The 27,104-nt window shown below is 38.4% G+C and overlaps 1 protein-coding gene across 11 annotated transcripts in view; it reads left to right on the forward strand.

Moving 5' to 3' along the window:
* Positions 1-27,104, forward strand: part of TRAF3 (TNF receptor associated factor 3) — a 70,303-nt gene that overhangs the window by 26,635 nt on the left and 16,564 nt on the right. For 8 of the 11 annotated variants that reach the window (XM_041476248.1, XM_041476250.1, XM_041476251.1 and 5 more), the window contains 7 exons: positions 9,165-9,421; positions 12,613-12,664; positions 14,908-15,012; positions 15,901-16,068; positions 20,334-20,414; positions 23,083-23,157; positions 24,949-25,041. In XM_041476248.1, the coding sequence (XP_041332182.1) occupies positions 9,180-9,421; positions 12,613-12,664; positions 14,908-15,012; positions 15,901-16,068; positions 20,334-20,414; positions 23,083-23,157; positions 24,949-25,041 (816 nt within the window). In that variant the 5' untranslated portion in view covers positions 9,165-9,179. The remainder of the gene's footprint in view (positions 1-9,164; positions 9,422-12,612; positions 12,665-14,907; positions 15,013-15,900; positions 16,069-20,333; positions 20,415-23,082; positions 23,158-24,948; positions 25,042-27,104) is intronic. The other 3 variants (XM_041476257.1, XM_041476256.1, XM_041476258.1) reach the window with 3 other exon arrangements.

A 27,104-nucleotide genomic window follows, 5' to 3' on the forward strand; every position in this document is an offset into this window, starting at 1 on the left:
TTCTGATAGACTTGAAATTTTGTTAGATTTGAGGCTGAGGATCTCTTTGATTAACTGAAAGTAAAAGAATAGCATTGATCAATAGGTCTTGGCTTAGGAACAAAGAAAAGGTTGACAGAAATACTGCAATAATTTTTTGATTCCGACTTGGTGATTTCAGAGATGAAGAGACTTTGTCATCTTAAGTTGCTATAAGCAGCTTGTTACTGATTATTCATGCAGCAGATTTTTCTTGAAGGCACATCTTGAGAGGAAATAGGTCACTAGAGGATGGGACATCATTTTCTAGGACTGCATGTCAGGGTGAGAATGATTGGGACGGGCTGTTTGCCTTTACCCTTATTGATCCTTGCTGGGGTTTGTTGTTGCCCAGTCACAGCAGGCAGAAGTGGGAATCATAGTGAGCAGTTGGGCTTTTGGGTGTCTGTGATTTGACACTTGTATCATGTGAACCAAAGACTTGTGTGCTGTGCAGCAAAAGTAAAGGATGTATTAGACCTGCTGTAAAACAGGAATTGGATGAAATCTGGATTGATGGAAATAGCTTTCCATAAAAACATAGTACTCTGAATGCAAATATAAGCTGGATTTTCCTAGTTCTCTCTTCAAAGCACATATAAAACCATTTTGAAAGAGGAAACTACCTTTAATTTCAAATATGATTATTTTCATGGCATTTCTGGGAATATTTTATCTGAGTGTATTTCTTCCGTGGAAGATAAAATGTTTCCTTTGTAAACAGAGCCAGAAGTTGAAAAAAATCAAAAATTCATAGTGTTCAGCCACTTCCCCCACATAGGACTGTCATATGTATCTCAATCATGGACTTCCTCTAAATAGCAGAGGAAGAGATTAAAGTATACTTTGTTCTGTGATCATCTGATTATCTTTTGATCTTTCCTCTTCTTTATCTGCTTCTACTAAAAGCCTGGTATAGAAATACAGATCACAGCTGGGGGTTAACTTCATAGGTGAAATGCAATAGCTTTGTCTAGGGGTGCATGAGAGAAAAGAGGAAACGTACAGGAACCTGAATTGGAATTGGAAATGCAGAAGAATACTCATCATGAGCTTGGACAGCATTTCTTTATCTGCTGTCTTGTGACCCAGGCTTTCAAAGCTTAAGAGGTCTTGATTTCTAAAATATGCTTTTGATTTCTTGCACTTCAGATGACTATACTGTATTTTGGTAGCCCAGTGAGATTAGGAAGTAATTACTGAGAGCTGTAGATAGCAAGTATAAGTCAAAATACAAACACTTTATTTTTACTGCTGCCTCAGGCTGAATCTTAAAGCTGTTTTGCCAACCCATGTGTCATGGTTCAAAGGAATGCTGTAAACTTTCAAAAAAGTAAGAGTTGAACATAGTGTCACATCAAAATCAGTTTTCCTTAATTGCACTGACTTACCTTTCCAGCTGTCTTTTTTAAAATAGATAAAAATTAAGCCCTTTAAAAGTTGTGATTTTTTCTTTTCTCTCATCTGGGGAAATATGTGTCTGACTAAATGTTAGTTGTATTCAGCATATTATTGGATAGTTACTAAAAGTGTCAGTCCCTGGCTTATTGGGCATTCTGAACTATGTTAATATTATGTTATTACTTATAAATATTACTAATCTAACCTCTTAGTGCTGATGTAATTACTTTCCAAATCTGTCCTTTATTTAGAATCTAGGAGTTTGTTACACTGAGCAGGAGGGAGTATATGTTAGAGCTCTTTTCATGACAGCATAGTCCAGCAGACTTGCTAAATTGAGATCTCTTATAGGGGGATGCTGTTTGATTTAATCCTCTAAGACACTTCACATGGCTGTGCAGACTTGTTTTTGAAAGAAATACAGCCAAGGAAATAGACGAGTTAAAAGAAAAAACTATGTAAAACATAACACCTTTTATTTTCAGCTTTTCAGTCATCTTGCAAACTAGAACATGGGAAATACACAATGTTTGTGATTCAAGTGACACACATGGTTGTTCTTTTGCAAGATATCATGATAGCATCTTTTGATTATGCTTCTGATTTTCTAGGTCAGATAGGAAAAGAAGGAATAGCCTTTACCTTCCAAACCAAATATAGTTTTCCTATTTATTCAGTAATTTCTACAGGCTAGAGCCTGTGGAGATTGTGGTGAAATATGGTTTAATTGCTTGAGATCATAGCAGTTCAAGTATCAGAAGAAGCCTTTTTGCTACCTAAGAATATCACATCATAATTGCTACGATAAAAACTCCTGACAGGGAGTTGTTAAGTGCTGGAAGAGGTTGCTGGGAGAGGTTTCAGTTTCTTCACCCAGAGAGTTTCGAAAACTCGGCAGTGGACCTGACCTGACTTTGAAGATGGTCTCCTCTGAACAGGAGGTTGGGCTGGGTGACCTCCAGAGGTGCCTTCCAAGCTCGGCAGCTGGGATACTGCACTGATGAGTGGCTGTGGAGAGCTTGCAAGTGGCAGAAGCTTCCTGTGTGGAGAATACTCAGTGCACATCTTCTGTGTTTTTTCAAATGCTTGGCCTACTTATGTCTGATTTTTCCTGTTGGTCTTCATCTGTTCTATTATGTGTATGATCTCCAGGTCTTCTTCACAGCAAGGAAGGTACGTGCTTATGAAATCGTAGGGCAAAGTTTAAAGTAGTTAAAATAGCCTATTTGTTTTAGCACAGAGAAAAAAAAAGTTTTAAATATCAATGGTGCTTTCATTTCTGTACAGGAATTAGACTTAGCATTTGAGTGTAAATATAAAAGAAGGTGAGGAGTGGTCTCATATTTCTCACTGTGATACAACTAAAGTTGTATCAGTGTGGGTCACTTAACAACCCTTCCTTACCCTCCTCAGAATATTCTCTCAGCGCATGTCCTGGAAATATCTAAACCTCTGGTTAGTTGGTCCTATATGTATATGCTCTGGAGAAATAGTAAATAGTACTTCCAGTATGAAAAATGCATGGAGGTAAAAATAAATAAATCAGTAGTTCCCCTGTGCAAACAGCAGGAGTGGACATGCCAAGACCTCTGACCTCACACAAAACAAATATGGATGATTGTCTACTTTCAAATCTGCCACTCCAGTGCTGCCTCAGTCATGGCCTGAGTCTTTCTTTGGAGTGATTCAAGCCATTTGCATTTTATTTATCTGTTGTTCAGTGCCCCTGCCCAGACTCAGCAGTGGGGTTTTGCCAGAAGGCCAGGCTGAGGTGTGGTGGATGTTGTGAGAATGATACTCTGCAGTTAGACCCCTTCATGCTTGAGAGCTCCAGAGTAAAGATTTCCATGGCAGCCTTATTTTAATATTTTTGACCTGTGTGCCCTGAGTAAACTGATAATATGTTGTCACCACTATACTGCTTTCAGCTTGCATTACTATTTTAACAAGACATCAGAGTATGCCAATATATGTTGCATATTTTAATAGCTCTTGGAAGCAGAACCAACTCAGACAACTTGTCTAAAAATGGTGAAAGAAAGATGGACGTTCTTTTCAGTATGTTCTAGGAATTTATTAGAAGCTATAAAATGCTGAAATATAAGAGGAAAAGTTCAGATTGTTTTAATAATTTAATTTTAAGATAAAGGTTTCTGTGTGCTAACTTGAAGTAATAATTCTTGATGATAGAAAGCAAGTGAGCTGGAAAGACTAAAGATCTGGAAATCCCTCTCCTGGTACCTGGTTATCTGTCTCTCTGAGGATATCCTGTGGAGTATGGAAGCAAATTCTGTGAAGAGCAGTGAAACTGATGAAGTCTGTTTTCCTACTAATCTGTGTTCTACATCCCTTTTTTTACTCCTACTCCCCCCTCCTCAAAAAACCCCCAAAAAACTGAACAAAACCCACCCAAAAAAAGCAATCAAACAACACATCTAGATCTAATCCCTAAATCTCCAGCCCACCCCTGCCTTTACAGGAGGAGACTGAGGACATGAAGCTTGGTGGGCCAAGAGGGAGCAGGTGTTCCTGGCTGGTTTGTGTGTCTGTGCACTGACTGACTGATAGACCTGCACTTTTGTAGCCTCTTGTGTTGCTCTAATTTTGTAAGACTTTGTTAAGCTTTCTGATGTTTACATTCTTTCAACAAACTTTTTCACACACAGTTCTGTAAATAACCTATGTTTTGCATTCTTTCATAGAGGTAGAGAGAATTGATGGACCCTTGGTCTGTCCAGTGGCATTGGAGAGGTGGCACTGTCACCCTCCAATCCACTGTCACCTTTGGAAAACTATAAATGTTAGAGTCAGAAAATAAAGTTCTTCTTTTTTGTTCCCCTCGAGAGCAGCAGTGTCTGTGTCATCATTTCGTACCTTATCACAACACTCTTGCTCACTGGGACACTACATTAAGTTTCTCTTTCTGTTCCCCTCATAGCTGTTCATTTTCATGGAAACACTGTCCACTTGGTTCTGATGTGTTTTTGGGAGGCTGAGAGGAGAGACAGCACAACCACAATCCCTTATCTCAATAAAGCTAGACTGAAAAATTATACCCCGGGCTACCCAAAAAAATGATCTAGTTAGGATGAGATGCTGAAGTTCGTGTGCTTTTAGATACAAAAATGTTTTGAAGAGGAAAGGTTACTTTTCTGCTCTGATCTTACGCTCCCTGTCCCACTTGAGGTTTCTCTTTCAGAGCTTAATTTAGATATTGTGCATGCAGTGCTGTTCTGTTTGAGGAACTCCTGTTCTTGGTGCAGATTGTAATTTGATCAAAAAGCTTTGCTGTCCTGTAGTAATAACCAAATTAAACAGTGTCATGCATTATTCTCTTCCAAGGTACTGTAATGAAAACATTTATTTCTAATAGCTTTTTGCTCTTTTTGAATTTTAAAGCAGTGGCAAAAGCTTATTTGCTTCATATTGTCAATATACTGAAACTATCTTCATGCAGAGCTTTCTAGGTTCCAAATCCTGTGGTACCTAGTGCAGTCACATTTTTAGGAGTGTTTTAGATTTATATAAGAGTTAATTTTTTTCTGTTTTCATTAGGATGCAAATTTATTTTGAATTTTTATAGAAGCTTTATTGTATGTCAATGTCACAAACTGGCTTTATTTCCTAAGAACAAATCATAAAGATATGTGCTGATACAGAACACAAGTGCAGATTTTTTGCATGTTTGCTATTTGTGCAGTGAGAACAACACGCTTGCTTGAATAAGGAAAGAGCAAAATGCCTTTTGTTTGGGAATTCCTGTGCTTCCTAATTCTCGGAACAACTTCGTGGGTAAACTCACTTTTGCTTCCAGTTTCTAGGTTTCTGTACTGATATTAGTATTAGTTAAGCACCAGCAAATTATTTTGACCTTCACTGCAGTATTTACAGTTTGAAGTATCAGCTGAGGTTCAGCCTCGTTTGCTTAAGTACCACTTGTATTGAACAAGAGTAGTGACCAGACTGGAGCAAGCAGTGTCACGGTGTCACCCATCTGATGGCCACAACCATGTCCATTCAAGTGTGGGTATTAGCATATGCTGGCTGCAGGAGAGGTGGCTGAAAGACAAGCAACAGTGGACAGAACCGACCTTGGTGACTGTGCCTCTTTTTTTATGTGCTTATCTGTCCTGAAAAGTGTTTGTCCAAGGTTTAACAGTTTTAAAAGACATCTAAAAGTCATATACTTTCATTGTGATGATCTTTTCCCATAGATAAGAAACTGGAGTGTAAGAACTAGGTGGTGATTAATTAGGCATTAAGATTTAGCTTGCTGAATAAGAACCAGAATCTTTGGCTGGATGGCACCTTGCCATGCCTTTAGGGATCACAGACCCCCACCAGAACTAACCCGTTTTGGATGCTCCCTGCTCTCTGGAAGTATGTTAACTTCACTGCCATAAGTGCAGAGTACCTTACTGAGGTGTGACTTGAAATTGCTTCTTGTTGGCAGTTTGAAACCTGATTGTGGGGGAATAATCCAAGTCCTGCTATTAAAGGTTCCTGCAAAGGAAGAGAAGCCATTGCAGCTGACACCCTGTATTGACATGGAAATCATAACAGCGTGCTGTTTGCAAAAGGGTGGCAGCTGAAATGTTTGTATTTTCTGTGCTTGTGTTCACTGATCCCACATGCAGGTGTAGGAGCATGTAATTAATATGCATGAAGGCAGAGCTCTTTGCATACAGACAGGCAGACACCACTTCTCCCCATCCCGTTGTTAAATACAGCTTGTGTTCATTGTAATAAGGTTGTGGTGGTCTTGCAGGCTCAATGCTCTGTTGTATTTTAGGACAGTACTTCATGAATGGCTTCGCCAGTTTTGCTGCACAAGGAAATGCTGGCATTCAGAGTATTGTGGAAGAGAATTCCTCACCAATCTGGCTGCTGTATTGCTGAGCTTGTTTAGCTTTTCTGGTCTGACATACTTCATAAAATAAACACAAAACCCAAGGCAGACAAATCTGTTAAGCATGTCCCATAGTATGTTTTATTTGTCAGTGTGCTTTCTGCTTCTTTTCTGTGACAAGATGTATCCAAGATGTCAGTTCCAAAAGTGGAGTCCTGTGGTACCCTGTGCACTTTATTCTGGTGTGAAATCTCTCTTGACAGCTGACAGTCCAGCCTGAAGCAGTTTTGGATCTCTGTGAAACTCTCACCTGCTGCTCATTTGGCATTCGGTGCTGTCTGTGTTAAGTCTTTGTGACTAATTATTCAATTTCCTTGAAGAAATCATGCTTTTGGAAGACTTCACATCTCCAATCATCTTTAGCTTCTTTATGTTCAGAAGAAACTTAATGGGGAAGCAGACATTCAGTAGTTGTGGACTATGACTTGCAAGTTTGGGAAATTTGTGCTCTCTTGACTTGACAATTCTCCTGTCAGCATCTCTTTTAGCACCTCTTTTTCTGTATTTCTTTTGTGGATTAGAAGCAGGTCATGCCTTGTTTCTTCTGTCATTTTAAGGAAAGTAATGTTCCCTGTGTTGTTCCTATAAATCAGTATGCTTGAAGTTGGCTTTTAACTTCAAGAATTGCCAGACTAGTGGAGGTCTTGAATATGATTTTAAAAAAAATACACAGCTGCAGAAGGAAAAGAGGTATTAGTATCTGTAAATCAAGGAATTGAAACATTTACAGATTGCTAAACTGTAAGTGCCAAATGAAGCTTTTCCAACCACACATAGGAAGCAAGTCCCTAGGTAGCTAAGTTTCAGCAGTCTGGATACTTAAGGAGTTGAACTTCTTTCCATCTCTTGCTAATCTTTTCTCTTATAACCACAGAAAAGTGTCAGGTCCTGAGCTCATGACTGCATTTGCCCATGTCCAGCTTCTGATGTACAGCAGCAGCTCTCACGCCTTGGGCAGTCTTTAAATCTAGCCTACCTTTGTAAGCTGCTTTCCTTTCTCATTCATGGCACTTCTGTGAACCTCCGTGTCTGAATCATGTTCTCAACATCAATCCCATTTCTTTTGTGCTGGTTACAATCTTGAGTTTCCTCTTCAGTGTCATTTTTACCTGCTGGGTTTTTATGCTTGCTGGTGAAACTCTAGCTAAGGTCTGAAATAATCTGAATTTCCTCATTAATGAGAAGTGTGAGTCACTTTCAGTTCAGCCCAGACTTTTCAGTCTTTCACATATTGTTCTGTCAAGACATTGGTCTCTGCAGTCTTTGAAGAGCAGACAAGGAATAGACTAACATTAGTTCAAATTATGGATCAGAATTTATAGTAGCTTTTCAGTTCATAAAACCTGTTGGGTTTTTTCTTTTTTTTTCTTTTTTTTTTTTGTGTTTGTGTTTTGTTGGTTTAGAATAAGACACAATCACTGGGTCTGTGTGCTGAGTTTTGAGGATGGGTTCCTTGGGCTCTCTCTGAGTCTGATGGAGATCAGAGAGGCTTTCCCCTAGGGAAGGGGGCAATGAAGTGAGAATTCTTCACTCAAAATCTCTACCCTTGCTCACCTGGTGTTGTAAAAACATGAAATGGTCTCAGCATTGCGTCACAATGATTTTATCTTTTGTTTCTGTAAATAATGGCTTCAGAAATCAAAGAAAATTCTGTACCCATTTAGTTTGCATGGAGAATTCTGTACCAAAATTCCAGATGCAGAAATTACCTACAAGTAAATATGTTTCATTACAAATGTGTGATTTTGGGCTTAGCAAGGGAAGGTAAGATACCACAAAAACTGTACAAGAGGGTTTCTGTATTTAGAATGTGAGGCATTTGACTCCCTTTGTGGTGTTTGTGGACATACTTTGAGAAGTGAACTGAGCCTCATTTCTTCATTCTGCTTCCTCCAACTGTGTTTTCTCCTGGATATGCTGAACCTTTCTAAGAGCACTTATGCTTGCTTGACTAAAAGATTAGCTAGGAAATGATTGAAAACACATTTTAAAACTTGAAATATTAAGGGATATTATTCCTCTGTTGCTCTGCTGATGCTTTGCATGCTGACCTCAAAGATGGATTGTCCAAGATAATAGGTACTGTAATTTACTCTTCAGCTGGATTAATAATTTTCTCAGCTACCTGTCAGTTGTGCTTAGCCCTGGTAAATTAATCAAGTGGCCATGTTACATAGGCCCTTCTCTGCTATCAGTTAGACTTTGCTCAGCTGCTCTCTTCAGGTAAAGATGAAACAACATGAAAACGTTGGAGAATATCTAGTGTGTAAAACCCTTTTGTGGTGTTGTAAAGCAAGCTTAAAGCAGAATGTCTTACACTATGCTATTGCAAACAGACAGGAAAAGTGGGCAGGGGGGCTGCGCAGGCTCTGGGTACCCTGTGTAGGACACTGGTGGCTGTGTGCTTTTGCAGTAGCATTTGAGCAGGATCACGTGCAGTACTGTACCAGAACACCTTCCTCACCACACCTCTTGCTGCCCCTAATGGTTGGACTTCAACATGAAGCAATACTTTTCAGAGGGAGAGAGAGAAAGATATGAAAAAATCCCATATGCGTTCCTACAGTGATGACCATAATTAACACTTCATTTTCAGGAGCAGGTTTTAATTCTTTGCTTTCTAGAGCCTTTGAATATGTAGACTATTTTACAGATTTGCTATGCTAAATGTACTCAGGCAGTAATGTATGTAAAATGTATCTTCATGTGGTGTGTGAACACAGATCTGTTCTTGATGCTTTCTGATTTTATGAAATCTCTCAGATGCTTCTGTTTGTTTTATTTAAATGGTGAGAGAGGTCCTCATTTCTCAGTTTTTCTCACTTTTGATTCACAGAAACTATCTTAGAGGATGGACCCCAGTAAGAAGTCAGAACCCCCTTTATCTGTAGAAATGGTACAGCAGAGGGCCAATCCTGACCGCAGTCCATCAGCATCCATCTATGTTCCAGAGCAAGGTGGCTACAAAGAGAAATTTGTGAATGCCGTGGAAGATAAGTACAAATGTGAAAAATGTCACCTCATCTTATGCAATCCTAAACAGACTGAATGTGGACACAGGTTCTGTGAAACCTGCATGAATGCCTTGCTGAGGTATGTTGTTTGTTCTGGTAGAGCATGTTGATACCTTTAAATGTTAAGAACTACTGACATTATTGTGAGCACCATTGCAGCTTTAGGAATATGTTGAGCCTTCCACTGTTTCTTGCTTGAGTATTTGTTATCTGTGTTATATATGTTAGCTGGTGCAAACATTTTTGCTCTATTCTGGGTCAGGGTAAGGCAACTGAGCTTTCCATCAGTATTGTTGGAACAGTTGTTAAGGTGGTGTAATCACGTGTAGAAATGCGTTAGGTAAGAATTTCATTCCCTGTGGAGGCCAAATGGAGTAGCTGTTTCACAAGACTTCCAACTTGGGTAATCTGGTGTCAAATACACACAGTAAATTGTGTGAGGACATGAGCTTGTACACATTCCTTGGGGTGGTGATACCTAAGCTGGCTGTGGACCCAGCCCCAGAATGGGTGGTGGGACCCTTGGATAGATGTACCTGCTTGTGGAGCAGTTTCCAGCTGTTAGTTTCCAGCGGTAGCCCTTCCAGCTGTTTGTTATGGGACTTGCATGTCCTGTGGATTGCAGGAGGGTCAGAAAGGCTGGCGTCTTATTACTGAGATGTTTAGGCCAGAGCGCACAGAGGTGAGTGAATAACAGAGATGTAAAATGGATGCTGAGAGGTGCAGTCTTTCCCAGTCTAGATAAGAATAAAAGTGCAATCATTCAGGGAGTATCTAGGTTTTAAGTGCCTGTGCATCAGTAGATTTCTTTGCCTCTCAACTTTGGTGCGTTACTGCTGGTTGTATTCAGTAATGTGATTTCAAAACTTTGTGTAATGTTTGTAGACCATTCAGCACACCTCAGTCTCCTGGGGTACATAAGCACCAAATGTGTTCATTTACTACTGGAAAAGCAGAAATACAGAAGATACCTGGCTTGATGAATGTTGCATACTGTCAGAGAGCGCATTTGACTTCGGAGGCCTTGGTGATCTGTTTACTTTTTGTCACCACTCTGACTCAAGATGCTGGTTTATATATCACTGGGAAATACTGTAGTCTGATATCTAATATATCTAAGTCAAGGCTACATGCAGCATGGCAAAAGAGTATGGAAGTTCTTACAATACTCAATCTTCTGATAAAGAGTAATCTCTCTCCTGGGCAAACACAAGGGTCCATAGCTCACTAATGCACTCCTGCAGGTTTTGTGCCTACAGCATTTCAAATTTAAAACAACAACAAAAAAACTCACCAACTTTTCTTTTGATACATGGTGTGAAGTGAGGTGTGGTATTTAAGAAATGCAGTTATTTCTTATTCAGTATGTGTTTTTAGGAGACTCTTACAAGGTTAATAACAGTGACCGTAAAAAACCAAACACCTGCCATGCTTGGATGTGAACAGGTTGGCAGAGCAGATCCTTGACAATCTAAGCAGTAACAATTCTGGCATTGCTAGAGTCTGGGCAGTTTTCCTTCCCTGCTGTGAGACATGCACATGTGCTTATTACAGTGTAGCTAGAATATGTGTAATTTTATCTTCCTGACTTTCCAACCAGTCTGTTACTGAAAAGGACACGTGCTTAAGGCCATTGAGTTATTTCACTCTATTTAAGTGCTTGTTGTAAACAAATCCTTTATTAAAATATAATTTACATCCCCTCCTTTATTTATTTTTTTAAATAAAAAGCATGTCATAAAGTTGAGAGTAAAATGGATTTATGTTGGTCCTGTATTTGGCACAAAATTTTTTCATTCACTGTTGATATGCTGCTGCATACACAAACACAGTAATTGTATGCTAGCAACTTCTGTTCCAGGGTTGTTTGAGGACAAGGAATTGGGAGTTAGTGGAGATACAGCAGTAAAGATGCCTGCTCAGTATGCAAGAGTAGTTTGAAAAAGCAAGTTGGATGCTTGAGTGAATTCAGTAAGAGCAAGGAAAGCATGACATTGTATTAAACACTATATGCCCTGATGTAGTTTAGATTCCTTTTTTTTTTTTTTTTTCTGACTTATGAAAAGCATTACAGATATTGAAGCTTCAAGGTACTTAAGATGCTCAGAAATATGATGAGACACAAAATGGTTGGTTTGAAAAGCAGAAGCCAGTGAGATGATTTGAAATAACCATACAGAATATATAACATAATTGAACTTTTTCAGCCTTTTACATTGATTTGCACTGCTGCTAGCAGACAGAGCCTGTCAGTGAGGTGCTTCATGGAAGAATTCACACAGCTTTTACCTGATGCTTTTCATCTCGGTGCTTTACAAAGGAGATAATTTTAACTGTTCCCATTTCATGTGAGGAAAAGGAGCTAAAAAGGAACAGAATCACTAGGCTGGAAGAGACCTTCAAGACCACAAGAGTTCAACCCAGCCCTAACACCTCAACTAAACCATGGCACTGAGTGGCACATCCAGTCTTAAACACTGGATGGTGACTCCATCTTGAAAGAAGCAGCCTGCTCTGGTGGAAGGTGTTCCTCTCCATGGCAGGGCAGTGGAACCAGATGAGCTTTGCTCTCTTCCAACCTAATCCATTCTATGATCCTAAGGGGTTTACACTACAACACTTGGCAGGTTGGAGCCAGAAACAGCTGTAGAAACTCAGGTTTTCTGCACTCCAGTTTCTCTTCACAGTCAGCCCTGCTCCTGACTCTGCCTGTTGTCCGAGAGGTCACAAGTTTGGTAGTTTACCAAGACAGCTACAAGGCAGTAGTTCAGATAGACGAGGCAGCAAGCATGTGTAACAGTTGCTAAAACCAGAGCAGACTTGAAGGACGTGGACATAAATACTTTTTACCCTACAAGGATGTATAATTGACTGTCAGAGAAAGTAAATTTTCATTAGGTATTGTTTGAAAAACAATAATTGAAGAGACAATATGCCTGTTTTCACAGATTGAGAAATGACAACAATTTTGGATCAGGTGCAGCCTGAAAAAAAGGGAATGAGTTTTGCCAACTTGAAAACCACTGTGCAGTTGTCTGGAGACATTGTGGTGGTTTTGCTTTGAGAATGCCAGATACTTTCCACTGAAAACTCAGATGTTCAAGTTTATTGAAATAATATTGTATTTTCTCCTTATAGTGAACTATATCCACTTTTAATGGTTTTAGAATATATTGAATAATCAAAACGAAGTGCCTCATAAACGGAAATTTTTGTACTACAAAAATTCAGATGAGCTAAAATAGTTTTTCTCTTTTCTTTTCTCTTCAGATCTTCTAGTCCAAAATGTACAGCATGTCAAGAAAGCATAGTAAAAGATAAGGTATTGTTAAAATAATTTCTTATTCAAGAGTATTGAACTGTGTGGCATACACAAGTTGTGTTACTGTTACGTGGTAATTATTTCTTAAACCTAATAAGCTGCCTAAAAAGGTAGGTTTGTCATAAAACCTAAGCCATGCATTTTATAGAGGTAGGTGGCTCATTTTTCTTGTTAACCTGGTAGTAGAAAACACATCAGCTTCATCCCAAAAAGTCCAGACAGGTGTCACATCTTGTATTCATAGCTGGGAGCTGCAGCAACACATTGCACTTGTCCTCCCATCAGCCAAGAGGATGATAAGAAATATTCCATCTCCTGCAGATGCAGGCACCTGACAGGTCTAGGTGAGCACTGATTCGGCTCTAGAGCAGTGGCTGCTGTTTCACTCATCTCTTTTGAGTGGTGTGGTGTTCAGTGAACCCCACTGGAATTAGGACAGTGGGGAGTTACAGTAATGGTAATGGATCAGATTCTTTTTTAGATGTATAAGTTATTTCAGTGATACCCTCTTCACTGGTTTTCACATCAAAACTTTTGCTGCCTTTGGAAAGTTGAAGGTAGAACAACTTGGCATAGTACATGGTTTTTGTGGTTTAACATTATTACTAAAGTGTTTAGTAAATTATTTGTGCTAGTAGTCTTTCTTGCCTAAATGAATGCTTGTGTTTGTAACCATTTTGAAGAAAAGGTTGATGGGTACATTAATGTCTCTTTGTTTTAATCCAAAACAGTTCTCTGAACAGTGCTCAGTGTAATTTGGTTTTGACATGGATGGACTCTGCAGGAGCTCAGACCAATAATCATGATGCCTAATTTAGTTGTTCTTTTCACTCTGACTTTCTGGCTCTCAATGTACATAAATATGTACATTTGTTACAAAACTTCAAGTATCTTTAAAACAGGACAAGAAGGCCAATGTATACTAAATACCTGTTAGACTAAATGTGCAAATCAGTGTTTTTCATGAAACTGACACCTCTCTTCCCACAGAATGCTGAAGTCCTAAATCATAGAAATGCTTTTAGGTAATCTTTGAAAAACTTTAAAGGTTGTCTTCTTACCCTGTCTTCAGTCAGCAAAACTCTGCGTACTGACCCTGTGAATTACTTTGGAAGAGATACTGCAGCATAGCCAATTGATTATTTAAATGAGACTTGTTCATTCATTAAACTTCCCACACGCTTCTGAAAAGTAAATAGAAATCAGTGACCTGTGTCAGATGGGATCAGATGAGAGTGATTGCAGTGTTCCCTTCTTCACTGATACTGGGGATAGGTTCATAGTCACTGTGGGCAGGTGCATTATAATTCTTGGTTAAGTGTTAGCATGCAGAACCATTCCATAATTACAGGAGTGCTGCAGTGTGCACATTATCACAGGAGTCTGTTTATCAGAGCAGCAGTCATAGGTTTGGCTTGGTTCTTGAGGTCTTTTTTAATGGCTATTAAAGCAGTTGAAAAACAATTAGAAGTTTATCTCTTTGGTTTTTGATTTTAAAACAGCAGTAATGGTTTTCAGTTCTTGTCTCTCTCTAGTTCTTGCCCGTTGCAATTTGGCTCCTTGAGAGTTGTGTTGTCTCTTATGGGGTAAAACTCAAACCTCAGCCTCTCTATTTGTAACTTCTTCCAGTTTTATTGTTGTCAAAAAACACTGAAAATGTTTATAAACATTAAAATGGAGAGATAGTTAAACCCTGCTTATCTGTGAAAAAAAAAACCTCCTTCCATCTAAAACCATAGAAAATATCTGTAATTATGTGTTACCACTGAAGTGCAGGTAGGTATTCCAGCCATCCAATCTAGTAATTCTGGGACCACCATCCATGAAATGCTTCCCCTCCCAACTATCGTGCTTTGAGTCTGTTTTGTCCTATGGTGTTATGCCTAATACAGCAGCTCCCCAAACAATGGAGAGAATTCTAGCTTGTGCAGACCTAATATTGGCAAGCTAAAAAGCAAATTTGATCCTTTCTTGTACCTTTCCCTTTATTGTATTTACAGTACAGCTGAAACAGTAGTAGAGTATCTTTCCAAATACTCTTTCATTGAGCTACTTCACAGTGGAGGCACCTCAGTATTGTGCACATTCTAGAAAAATAGAATTGCAGGATTTTATTTTTGGCACATAAAGCTAGAATTGAATGACACTGCTGTAGCTGAATTGCATGGCTTCTACTTTATTTGAACTTGCATATCCTTGAGTGGTTTTCAGTTTCTAAAATAAAGTGATTTTTGATTTTTCAGGTATTTAAAGATAATTGTTGCAGGAGAGAACTACTTGCCCTTCAAATATACTGCAGAAATGAAAACAAGGGCTGTAAGGAACAGCTATCTTTGGGTCAATTACTGGTAAGTTAATCTATCAGTCATAAGCTTTCTTTTGAATTAAAGAATGATGAAAAAATTCTTGCAAATTAAAATTGCAGTCAATTTCTTAACTTACTCTCACTGGTGGCTAATGTGATTTAGGAATGTTACGATAGATTTAAACTGTTTTAAAACTCAGCTTTTTTATGAACTGTAAGGAATTATAAAAAATCATGTGATTATCTGGCACTAAAGCTTGGAAATACAAATGTATGAACCAAATGAGAGCTGGAAGGAGAAACAGAATAGTGAAGAATCTTAATGTGTACTTGACAAATGTGAGAAATTTGTTTTCTATTTTGATGTGTTTTTATTTATCTTAATCCTGTGATGTGGTGTTTATGCATGAAATTAAACTTGGCTTCTTCAGAGTTGTGTAAAATAAGCTGTAGCTGTTTTGGTGAAGGCATGAGATAGCAGTAATTCAGTAATTCAACAGTAGTATGGTATGGCTGCACAGCAGTTTGCAGTGAGATGTGTAGATTCATGCTTTGAGTGAGGAAGCTCAGGTACCTAAACAACTTAAAGCAGCATCTGTGTTTATGTGGAATAATGTACTTTTAAAAAGAGTGCTTACTTTTTCTTTAAATAACCTGTGTAGAATTTTGTTCCATGTTAGAATGCTTTTATTAGTGTAGGAGTAGCTCATGTACATCTGTAAGGCAGTGAAATCAGCTGTCCAGGTAAAGGGACTGTACAGTCAGAAATGTATTCCTGAGTAGTTTTGTCAGTGTTTGCTCTTGTGTGATGCAGTTCACAAAATAACTCTCCTTACTTTGGTTCTGAAGTTATTTAATGTTGAATGTCTTCAAAGGATGAAGACATGCACAAAACTTAATTGGATTGACTTTTTTTTTTTAAATCTTTCAGATGCATTTGAGGACTGATTGTCAGTTTGAAGAACTCCCATGTCCTCGTGCTGATTGCAAAGAAAAAATACTGAGAAAAGATTTGCCAGACCATGTAGAGAAGACCTGTAAATACCGGGAGACAACCTGTAAATACTGTAAAAGCCAAGTCCCAATGATTATGTTGCAGGTGCAGTATTTTCTTATGCATATACCTTAAGATTCCCTATGTTAATGTAGAATAATAACAACCCTTCTTGTCCTTCTCTGTAGCTGGCAAAAGAGCTTTGGCCCCTCAGCCAGAATTAATAATTCAGAAAAGAAAATAGGCTGACTTTCAAAACGTGTCTTTTTCCTGAAAAAAAAAAAGTGCATTGAATAGGAAATATTTTCTTTATTCTGATGTTCACATACTGCATTTTAAAAAGTTCAGATCCATTATGTGGTATTGATTCTGAAGTTAATTTTGCTATGCTTTTTAGACTTTTTTTTTTTTTTTTTACAATTTAGATAATAAATGCAACTACTACAATAACAATCAAATATTGTGCAAGAAAAGCATAAGCATTGCAATTGACTGGAAAAATAGCATCTTCTGTGTAATCCTTCTTGGGTACTGTGTGGTCTGTTCTGGGAGGAAGGGAAGAGTGTAAAACCAATTCTGTCTTACGAGAGGAAAGGAAGAATGTAAAAGCAAATTGTACCTTGGCATAACCAGCAGTGGTACATGACAGGCCTTAGATGAGTTACTGCTGTTCCTGGCATCAGAGTGGCTTGTCTGATAGGCTGCATATTGAGGGTTAGAATTACAGAGCAGAGGTTGAGAAAGTCATGCTTACATTACACATAGAATTTTAGCTTGACTGTGTTTATGTTATTTCACATGGAAAGATATTATGCTGAATCTACCTTGGTATGATTTTAACATTTTTTTTAAAACTCTGTCTACATAGTTTCTGTAGTTTGATGGTCTTGGATCTCACACCTTCTTACTACATTAAGAGTGATGAAATTTTATTCTCATTTGTGCTCTTTTGTGTTGGTTAGGGAAAGTCTGACAATGATGAGACGTGTTCTTTGCTTGGAGATGTTGTTACAAAAAGGCATAGGTAGAAACTTGCCAAGTTCTGGTTGAGATTTGGCTCTGTTATTTGAGTGCACATTTGCAGGGGCTGGTAGTTCAATAACTGTGCCTTACCTAGAATAAGGTGGTTGAGACATGAAAATACACAGAAAAATTTAAGTCTGCCCTGTATTTATTCTTGTACATTCTGATACAGAGGTGAAGTGTATTTAGGTGGATTATGCATGCTGTTCTACCAGAATTATGATTAGGCTGGGGATTGGCATGAGGCAAAAAGTGACATTAAAAAATGTATGGTGTCTTAACAGACAGAATCAGTGAGTTTTGACTATGTTCTGCAAACTGGGTTGGCAGATATTTTTGGGGCTTTTTCCTAGATTTTTAAAAGTTCAGTAGTTATAGAAAAGCAGATGAGCTTCTTTGTTGTGGCCTGATAAAATGTTATCTCACTCTACTTTAGTAATAAGAATCAGAAGCTTAATGACACTGTATGTTTGAATCTTAGAATCACAGAATGGTTTGACTTGGAAGGGACCTTAAAGATCATTCTTGTTCCAATCCTTCTGCTGTGGGCAGGGAGAGCTTCCACTCAACCAGGTTGCTCAAAACCAGCATGGCCTTGAATGCTTCCAGGGATTAAGCATTCACTATTTCTCTGGAAAATCTGTTCCAGTGCCTCACCACCCTCACAGTTTAGAACTTCCTAATATCTAATTTAAATCTGCCCTCTATCAGCTTAAAGCCTTTCTCCCTTGTCCTATCTCTACATGCTTCTGTAAAAAAAAGTCCCTCTCTGGCTTTCTGTAGACCCCTTCAGGTACTGTAAGGTTTCTTTTGACTTCTCATTTGAGTTTTGTCACCCTGTTGACAAAACTGGATTTTTAGAGATGAACTTGAGTTCATCTCTGGGTTCTGTAGCCTAGAATTTTCTCTAATGTAGTAGTAATGACTGAAGCTGGCCTCAGTGACTTGAACTGAAAACGGAGGTAGGGGGAGCAGACTGAGAAAAAAGGTATGCAAATGGAAACAAAAAATTTTACTGGAGAACATGTGGTTCATGTCTTCATAGAATCCCGTGACCGGTGGGGTAGGAAATCCCCGTTGTTGGAGGCAGACTCCAACAAGTTAGCAATGTTAGTAGAATGCTTTTTTAGATTGCATTTGTCTTGCTGCATGCTCACTCAGTGAATTCGCCTCTTAATATCCTTTGTTCAAACCATCTAAAAATTCAGGGTTTCTTTTTGACACAAACCTACCTTTTCCATCTTCTACCTCCTGACAGATAAAGATGGTGTATTGTTAAAATTGAAATCAGTAGTATGAAATGCTTCTGGATCACTGTATTTTTCTGTGTATAATCCACAAAGCTACTTGGAAGCGCTTGTCCTGTAACATTGATACTCAGACAGCAGAAGTGTGACAGGGATCTGGAAGGACATCACTTTTTCATGCCTGGGTTCCTCCCTGAAACCCTGGCCATAAACCAGACCCTGCCAGGACAATGTGGGCTCTCCCCAGTGCTCTGAAGTACAGCTGAGCTGACTGGGACAGCATCAGGGATGACTCCAGACATTGTCCCTTGCTCCCTGTCACTGCTCTGGAGCCAGATGTGTTCCTAATTCTGGGAGCTGTGTTGATAGCCTCCCCTGCCCTCACCTGTGCTGGGAGCCCTGCATGTGCCATCACATGTGGTTTGTGCTGCATTTGGCTTCATGTACTCAACTGGGTGAATTGAGACCAGGAGGGAGAGAGTTCTACCACTGGACTGGGGTTACTCTGGTATATCCTGAAGTCTCTGGAAAGGCTTGCCATGGCCTCAGTGGGTGGACACTGGGATGTGGAGCAAGGAGGAAACCAGGAGAGAATGCTGGGAAGTTGCATGTTGCCTCCTTGCCATGAACCAAGACTCAGTGTCACAGCCTTTGTCAGATGGTTTGGGTAGGTTAGGGAACAGGTTTAGGGAGTTAAAATTAGGGAATGAACATTAGAAGGGAGTATTACTTTTCTGGGTTTGTAGTTGATAAATAAATAAGGACATGTGTAGGGCATTAGGCTCGTAAAGCCACATGGTTGTGTGAAATGTCTCACTTCAGCGCAATTCCAGGTATGTTCAGAATGAGAAGCCCAGGTCCAGCTCTTGACTCTGAGCAGGAGTGGTGCTTTGGGGCTCCTCTTGTCAGAAAAACATCACTGTCACCCTGACAGGCTGATCTGAGGAGAGGGCTTGGCATTGCTCCTGGCTGGGTATCCTGGTGGGGACGGACTGAAGATGGCTCAGGAGCTGTCCCAGCTCTCTGGCTGAGCAGCAGCTGAGGGTTCCCTGGTTCCTGCCACTGGGACTGGTTCCCTGGTTCCTGCCACTGGGACTGTGCCACAGCCCAAGTGAGCGAGTATGAATGGGGAGCATAGCAGGGTAAATGGCTCAGGACAGCATCTGATGGCCTGCTTTAAAAGGAGGAGATACACAGCTTCAGATAGTGGCAGATTTATGCCAGAATTCTGACCAAGACCTTTCACGTCTTGGAGATCAGATCTCCTTTACCTCTTGGTTTTGTTTCAAAAAATAGACCTGGTCACTGGGCAAAAAGGGCATGCTATTTGTTCTTCCCTTTCTAACAGGCTTATAAATCTAGAGCTTTGTTTCCTTTGCTTTTCTTAAGTACCAGAAATGAAGCAGGGTGTTTCAAGTTGAATGGGACATGTCACTTGACGAGAAGTGGATTTTTCATTTTGTTGAGAAGACGGAGAGGAAATGTAAATTCAGTTATCTTGGGCCTGACTTTCTTCCCTCACTGGGGTGGTAGGGTTTGACAGCTGTGCTGAGGTACCTGTCATCTGGGTTCAGGTTAAAATCCCTGCCCTGCATCATGATGTATAACAGTGAGTCTTAATGTCAGGTGTTTGGGAATCAAAATTAGAAAATAATTGGAAGGGAATATCCATACATAGGAAAGAGAATCTCAAAGTGGGCAGTGTATATTTCTGATGAACTTTTCCGTGCAGCATATACCCTCACTAGAAAGGACATCTAGATGTCCAATTTTGTGAGTTATTGTTGAGGATTAAAGCTTGACTTTGACTACTGGTTCATTGTATGAAGTAAAAGCAATAAAATGGTAAGCAAATAGATTTGCTTTGCATGGGAGAACACAAGGAAACCCTTGGTTTTGCTTCAGAATATCAACACCTCCATGAAAAGTATAAAATTATGTCTGAGCAATTGCAGTTCTGTAACTGTGCAACTAGGAATAACATTGAAAAAATCTTGTGGGATTTTAAATTATTGTAGGATGCTTTTCTTTGCAGGTAAGTCCTCTCTTAATTAAAGAGTAAGATCTGATTTGTGGTTTGTTTGCTTTTTTCCTCTGTAGAAACATGAAGATACAGACTGCCCATGTGTCATGGTTTCATGTCCTCATAAATGTAGTGTTAAAACACTCATGAGGAGCGAGGTAAGAAGTCATGCCCAGTGTTGTGCTGAAAAATTCAATAATGTCTTTAGTAAGATCTCGCAAGAATTTTGCCAGAAGCCATTTCCTTGTTAAAATGTGAGATCTAAGGAAAAGCTTTTTCTACCACACAGTTAAGTGTGATAACACTCAAATATTTTTAATGATTTATTGAAAAACTACTTAAAAATAAACAATTTCTTAATTTTGAGTCATTATTACACTTGGCTTGTCCAAGATTAGCGCATGTCCTTCTTGCTTTTGTTTTTACTAGCTCTCCCCCTGCCCTTCCCTTGTTTCAGCACCATAGAGCAGTGTCTTGGGGTAGTTAGCTTATATTAAAATAAAAATACACAAATAAAATTCAGTCCACGTTGAAAAAAGTTAGTAAAGACTACAAAAATCATACAGATGTGTAATTCCATGGAAATACTTAAATTACTATTAAATCTATTAAACTTTGGGGGGAAAATAGTAACTGATACTTAGAGAAGTGGTGTAAGATTAAGGTTGAGTACAACACTAACAGCAGATGCAGCAATGCATAAAAGTTTCTCCTGATGTGTAGAAGCTTCCAGTAATACATAGATGAAAAAAATTTAAGCCTGGCTTTGAAGAGATACGTGTTCTTGTACATGAAAAGATAAAAGTAGCATCTGTCAAAATTGAGGTACTTAATTTATCCCTTAAAGTAGAACTTACTTGCCAAAGATAGAGAAGAACTTACTGAAGTCTTCATCACTCAGTAAGCCTCTTTTAAGGAAAGTGAAGTTTCTGATCTGAGGATGAGCTTTTCTTTCCTCTACTACTTACTTCCTGAGCTGGATTCATACAAATTTTCAGTTGCTCTTGTAAATTATTAATTGTGGCAGAGTGCAGAAGGCACATAAGAATCCTGCCAAAGTTTAATGGAGTCTTTTCCTCCAAGATAATGAAATACAAAATGTATGATAGATACTGTATTTATTAAGAGAAATTGAGCTGTTAAGAAAAGAGAAAATACATATACTGGCCAACCCTACCAGTGCTTACTGCCAAGATTAGATCCTGGTCTGGAGCACTTTGGCTTATTCTTAAGCCCTGTCTTCAGCAGTTACTTTCAGAAGAGGTGTGTCTGAGTGCTTGTAAGGGCTGCACCATTAAAGGCTGGGTTGTTACACACAGAGTCTGAATGGGGTTTGAAACCATGGTTAGGAACAGAACTTTAAACAGCCCTTTGCCCTGCATCATCTGTTGCTGTATGTTGCTTAATTTTTTTTCTAATACTGTGAAAATGTATGTATTTCTTGATTGCATGATTAGGGACAAGAAGTCTAATGGAGAAAATGGGAAAATGCCTGCCTAACAGTTTGAGAAAATTCTGTAGTGTACAAGTGGATATCTTACTGTAGAATAAAAGGCAATTTTTATGTTTAATTCATAACTCTTTGGCAGACTTCTGCTTTTCAGAAGTTGAAAAATGTGGTCTTCTTGTAAAACCTGTTAGACCACATGTCCCTTTCTTACTTCATTTTTTTTTCTCCACTACATGTCTTTTGAAATGATACTGTGAATTTCTACAGGTAGTGTTTAGAACACAATAGTTGTGAATAAGAGATGAGTGACTGATGGCATCTCAGTATGAGATTTTAAAGACTCTCTTGTTTGTTCCAGAGCTGCACATTGAGAGCAGTGTTGATTCACCACTTCTTTCCAGGGAGGTGGATGAGCTGAGTCATGTGGGGCTTAAGGTGTGGGAATTTCAGATGAGATTCTGCAGCCCAAAAGAGTGATGCCAGCTGAGGAGCCAGGCTCTGGCTCCTGTCTGCTTTGTGGGAAATACAAACTGCACACTCTGTTTTTGAAAGGAGAGTGTTTGTTAGGCTGTCCTTTCCAAAAATGTCTCTCTGCTCCAACTTTTAGGCAGTTTGCATCCAGCTGCTGCCATCTGTGCTGCTGCTGTCCATATATGTATATGCTTCTGTGAATTGGTTGACTTTTAAATGAAAAGTGGTCTGTGCTCGTAATAATCCAAGATATTGGACTAAATCTCAATCTGTGAAAAATGCAGGCATTTTACTAATCAGTTTTAATCCCATGTACTGCATTTTTTTAAAATTACTTAACTGTACATATTCTAAAACTCTTTGTCTGTTTCATGCAGTACTTGTTTAGTCTTTTTTGTGTAATTTTACTGTTAAATTTAGGCACGGAGAATTGCATGTTATGTTTTGAAAAGTTGGTTCCTTGTGAAATTAGGATTAGAAAAAAATGTACTTTACTACAGTGAAACTGATCTTAAGACTTGCTCAGAGCACCAGTTAAAAAAAAAAAAAATCACTTTTTGAGAAAAGATTAGCCATTCACGAAAGTCAAATGAAATCAAATAATTATAGAGTATGTTCTTTCTGTGTGTTTTGAGTTTTTTTAAATTGGGTTGCCCATTGAAATAGTCTTTGGTAGAAGTTTCACTGTATATTAAATGTATCACACTGTATACTGTATTGGCATGTGTGTGTGGTTTACATATGTGTATATACAGAATTAGCACTTGAGATCAGACTGGAGAAAATATACACATGTGTGTTGTATGTTCTGCAAATGGCACACAATACAAACCTGATAACCTCTGCCCTTTATGTTATCATGCAAAAGTCTTTTTGCCAAAACTCACATTTTTTTCCTATTGCAGTTGAATGCACATTTGTCAGAATGTATTAATGCCCCAAGTACCTGTAGTTTTAAGCGTTATGGCTGCACTTTTCAGGTCAGTATATAACAATTATACTTCCCAATTGATGAAAGTCTGCAAATAGAACTTAATTCTTTGACATGAAAGTTCTGGACTTCTCTAGTTTCCGTTAAGAAAATCATCCAGTTGCGCCAGTGATTATACAGGAGATGTTTGATTTTGCATTTTAAAAATAAACGACATGAAAAGCCCACACATTCCTGTAGTGGTTTGTGAGTTCAGGTATTAGGTGTCTCTTGTTGAAATAGGAATGTGAACCATTTGAAGAACTTGTTAACTTAGGATAAGAGGAAAGACTCTTTAGTTCTTCAGAGAATAGACTAGTAACTTCAGTTGTTTCTATGAAAGCATTTTCTTGAACTAAGTATGTTTATATTTTCTCTCATTTGTGTGTCTTAATATTTTTAATTGAGGCTACGTGTAGGTTAGCACACTTAAAACATGTATTTTTATGTGCATTAATATGTCTGTGTGCACACAGGTGTATAATTGAAGCATGAAATTTATTTTTTAAAAAAAGTTTTAGGTTTTAATACTGGCAATCCCTGCAATATTAAAAAAAATAAAGTCAAACCTGAGAGTTTAGTTTCAGTAGTATCATTCCAGTTTCTTCCAATATTCTGCTTCCCTTACCATAAATCCTGGGGAATTTGGATGCTTATGTAATGAAAATATTAGTCACGACATTTCAGAAACCGCTGACAGGAAAAAATGACATTTATCTGATAGAATGATTCATTTGTTAGCCCATGGCTATTTAAAAAGACAAGGACTCACTGAGGAGCAACATGTCTCTATAGATGATGTCCTGCAGGTATTTCCAGGCTGTTAAATAATGAGCATTCATCTTTTTAAGTGTTAACAGTAATGCTCTTAGTGGTAGAACTGATCAATGCTGTAACCCTGCCCACTGTTATGTTGTACGTATTGCCATTCATTTTATGTATGTATATGTGTGCATATATGTACATATATCCACATATATATTTTTAGTACTTTATATAGAGTACATACCTTGAGGATCATTGAAACCCTTTCAGTTGCTTTGCAGCACTATCTACCATCAAAGCTAATATTCTCTGCATTGCAAAGCACTTACTGAAGTAGGTGTAAGCAACACAATACAAATGAAGTAAGTAATGTGGTCTGCATCTTATGTACTCTGTATATAATCTATGTGTGTTCTGTAAACTATATAGTGATTATTTGTAACAGCACTTATAGGTTGTGCAGAGGCAGCATATCTGAATATCATGGAACAATCATGGTAATATCTTAAATGTGACAAAATAGGCATTGTAATAATTCTCAGTGTAGTTTGTAAAGCTGGCAGTTTCCAGTTATAAATTTATCTTAAATATTTGTCTTTAATATTCAGCTGAAGGAAAATGTAATGCTTATGAAGCTGTTAATGAAATAGAACGGAAGTTTTAAATTACAGTTAGTGGAATTGGAAGTTTCAGATTTTATATGACTCAAGGATTTTATTGTGCTTTGTTTAGTTCTAAGCTACACAAAAGACTCTAAAATACAACTCATTTTGTAAATCTTGTTCATCTTTATTGTTTCTGAGTTATCAAGCTCACTGGATGGAGATCCATAGCAGTTGTATAAAACACTTGCTATATTAAATGTATTCCTGATTTTTGCAAATTCCCAAGTAGATTTCCCTCCTCTCTACAGTTCTGCAACAAGCACCTGTGAACCAAAATATGTAGTGTTGGTTCGATGTCTTTATATACTCTTTCTTTGTAGGTTTAAAAGAAGTGGAATTGGCTAAAATGTATAAATTCTTTGTTGTCACAGGGAACAAACCAACAAATTAAAGCACATGAAGCCAGCTCAGCAGTGCAGCATGTTAACTTATTGAAAGAGTGGAGCAATGCTCTAGAAAATAAGGTATATCTTCTACTCACTTCTAATTTTCATTGACTTCTTTAAATCATACAAAAGTACTGGAAGAAGCGCTTTTTTCCTGTTTTACAGCTGTTCAGCATTGCAGCTAAAGCACTAATAGGCTTCAAAAGCTATCAAGCCGTTCAGCATACCTTTGTACCTTTGTTATATAATAAAATGCTGTGAGAAACTTGGCTTCGCAACTCCATGGACAATTTTCCTCATTGATAACATTAAACATATCCTTCATTAAAACACTTTATTCAGATAAATAAACAGTCCAGTATTATATTTCCTCTCTGAGCTGCCTTATTACAGAACAGAGAGTTCAGAAAGCCATGACAGCACGAGGGGCTGTATCTTTGCTACCTCATAATTTTTCCTGACATAACTTCCGGAGTGTGTAATAAACTGGTTATTTATATTATTTATTTTTGTTCTTGCTCTCCAAACTTAAAGACCTGCACAGATTAATTAAATTAAATATATTGTAACTCATGGGCATGATGATGTCTGCTTTAGTGCTAGACCAGCATGAAGTTCACGTTGCAGTGTTTCCTTGGGACTCCAGGTTTTAAATTGTTCGGGATTTGGGAGATGCTGGGAGTTGTATCAGCTGTGATCTTGTTAATAAGCTCGAATGACCTAACCACGTGTTCTGTGAATAAAATTCAAGCCTTTGATTTAAAAAATGCAAAACTTTAGAACAGATTACTGTTTTCTTAAATACTTTTGAAAAAGTCTTACATAGACATCAAATCGATGTTTCTGTATTTTTAGGGGAAAGAAGATCCCAGTACCATTATAAATTACCAAAGTATTCTACAAATGCAGGCACAAGAGTGAGAAGCCCCCTTCAGACTTTTCTCAAATGAGTTCACAAGTAGCAATTCCAGTGTAAGCTCAGTGGCACTTAGGATATGATTTCTGTCATCTCAGAGCAGTTCACAAGCAAACTCTGTCTGGAAAGAACATTCCCTTCTTGGCCTACAGAGATCTCTTCTGCCTGGGTCTCCAGCAAGGTCATGCAGCTGCAGGAATTGTAGTTTTAAAGCAGACATTAACAGGAACAGTGTAATATGTTTTTTGCCCCCAGCGTGGTTGTTCCTGAACTGCTTGGTTTTGAACTTGAAGCCTGTTAAGGAAGCCATTGAACCTGGCAGAGTTCTAATACAGATTTTTTTAGATAGAATTTTTCTACATGTGTAGGTAGGTCTTAGTTTGACGATCCATAACATTACTCAAATTTGCTTTTGCATCTGAAACTTTGTCAATGTAGGAACTTTACATCTTTCAGTTGTGAGATATACAGATTCATATCCTTAGTTCGTTTTTCATTAGTCTGATGAAAACTGCACAATTTATTTCACATCATAGGAAAAAACCCACGTTCCCTGTGACTTGCAGAATAGATCATGTTCTGCCTTTTCTCAGTGTCCTGAGAGGTGCTTTGTCATTTAAAAAATGCCCAATGGTTCTATGTTTGTCTCTTACAGACCTTAGAGATTATACACTTCACTACTGTTTTATGCTCGACTTTTGTTTCAACTTTCATTTAGGACATAACTGCTTATCATCATATGTCCATTTTTGTTCTTTTTACTTCCTGCTTTATAGACTTCTTCCTATTCATAATAAAGAGTTGAATCACTGGAAATCCCAAGCCAGTGCCAAGTTACCAGAATAGCTAACCACATGTCATATGTCAGTGACTTTATTCTAGGGAAGGGTAACAAAATGATTTGTAACTTCACTGCTGTGCTCTTCTTTGAGGAAAAAATTAATCAGTGCACTGAAGAACAACGGTGGAAAGTCAACTTGGCTGATGGGTATCTCAGAAATCTTAGCCCTGCTGAAGCCAGTGGAAGTCTTCTTAGTTTGTATAGGGTCAAGATTTCATTTGGGGTTCTCTCTGTGGTACGTCTGGAGGGGAAAGGAGAAGTTCTCTTCTCTCACTCACCACGCTTTAACAGTGCATGTGGAGTAGGCAGACTGGAAGTCTTCAGAGCTGCAAAGCCTGTGCTAAGTTAGGAGTTTGGTATTGAATGGTGCTGCTGGTAGATAGT

Source organism: Pyrgilauda ruficollis, unplaced genomic scaffold (genome assembly GCF_017590135.1).
Source record: "Pyrgilauda ruficollis isolate IOZ18807 unplaced genomic scaffold, ASM1759013v1 scaffold38, whole genome shotgun sequence".
NCBI classification, from domain to species: Eukaryota; Metazoa; Chordata; class Aves; order Passeriformes; family Passeridae; genus Pyrgilauda; species Pyrgilauda ruficollis.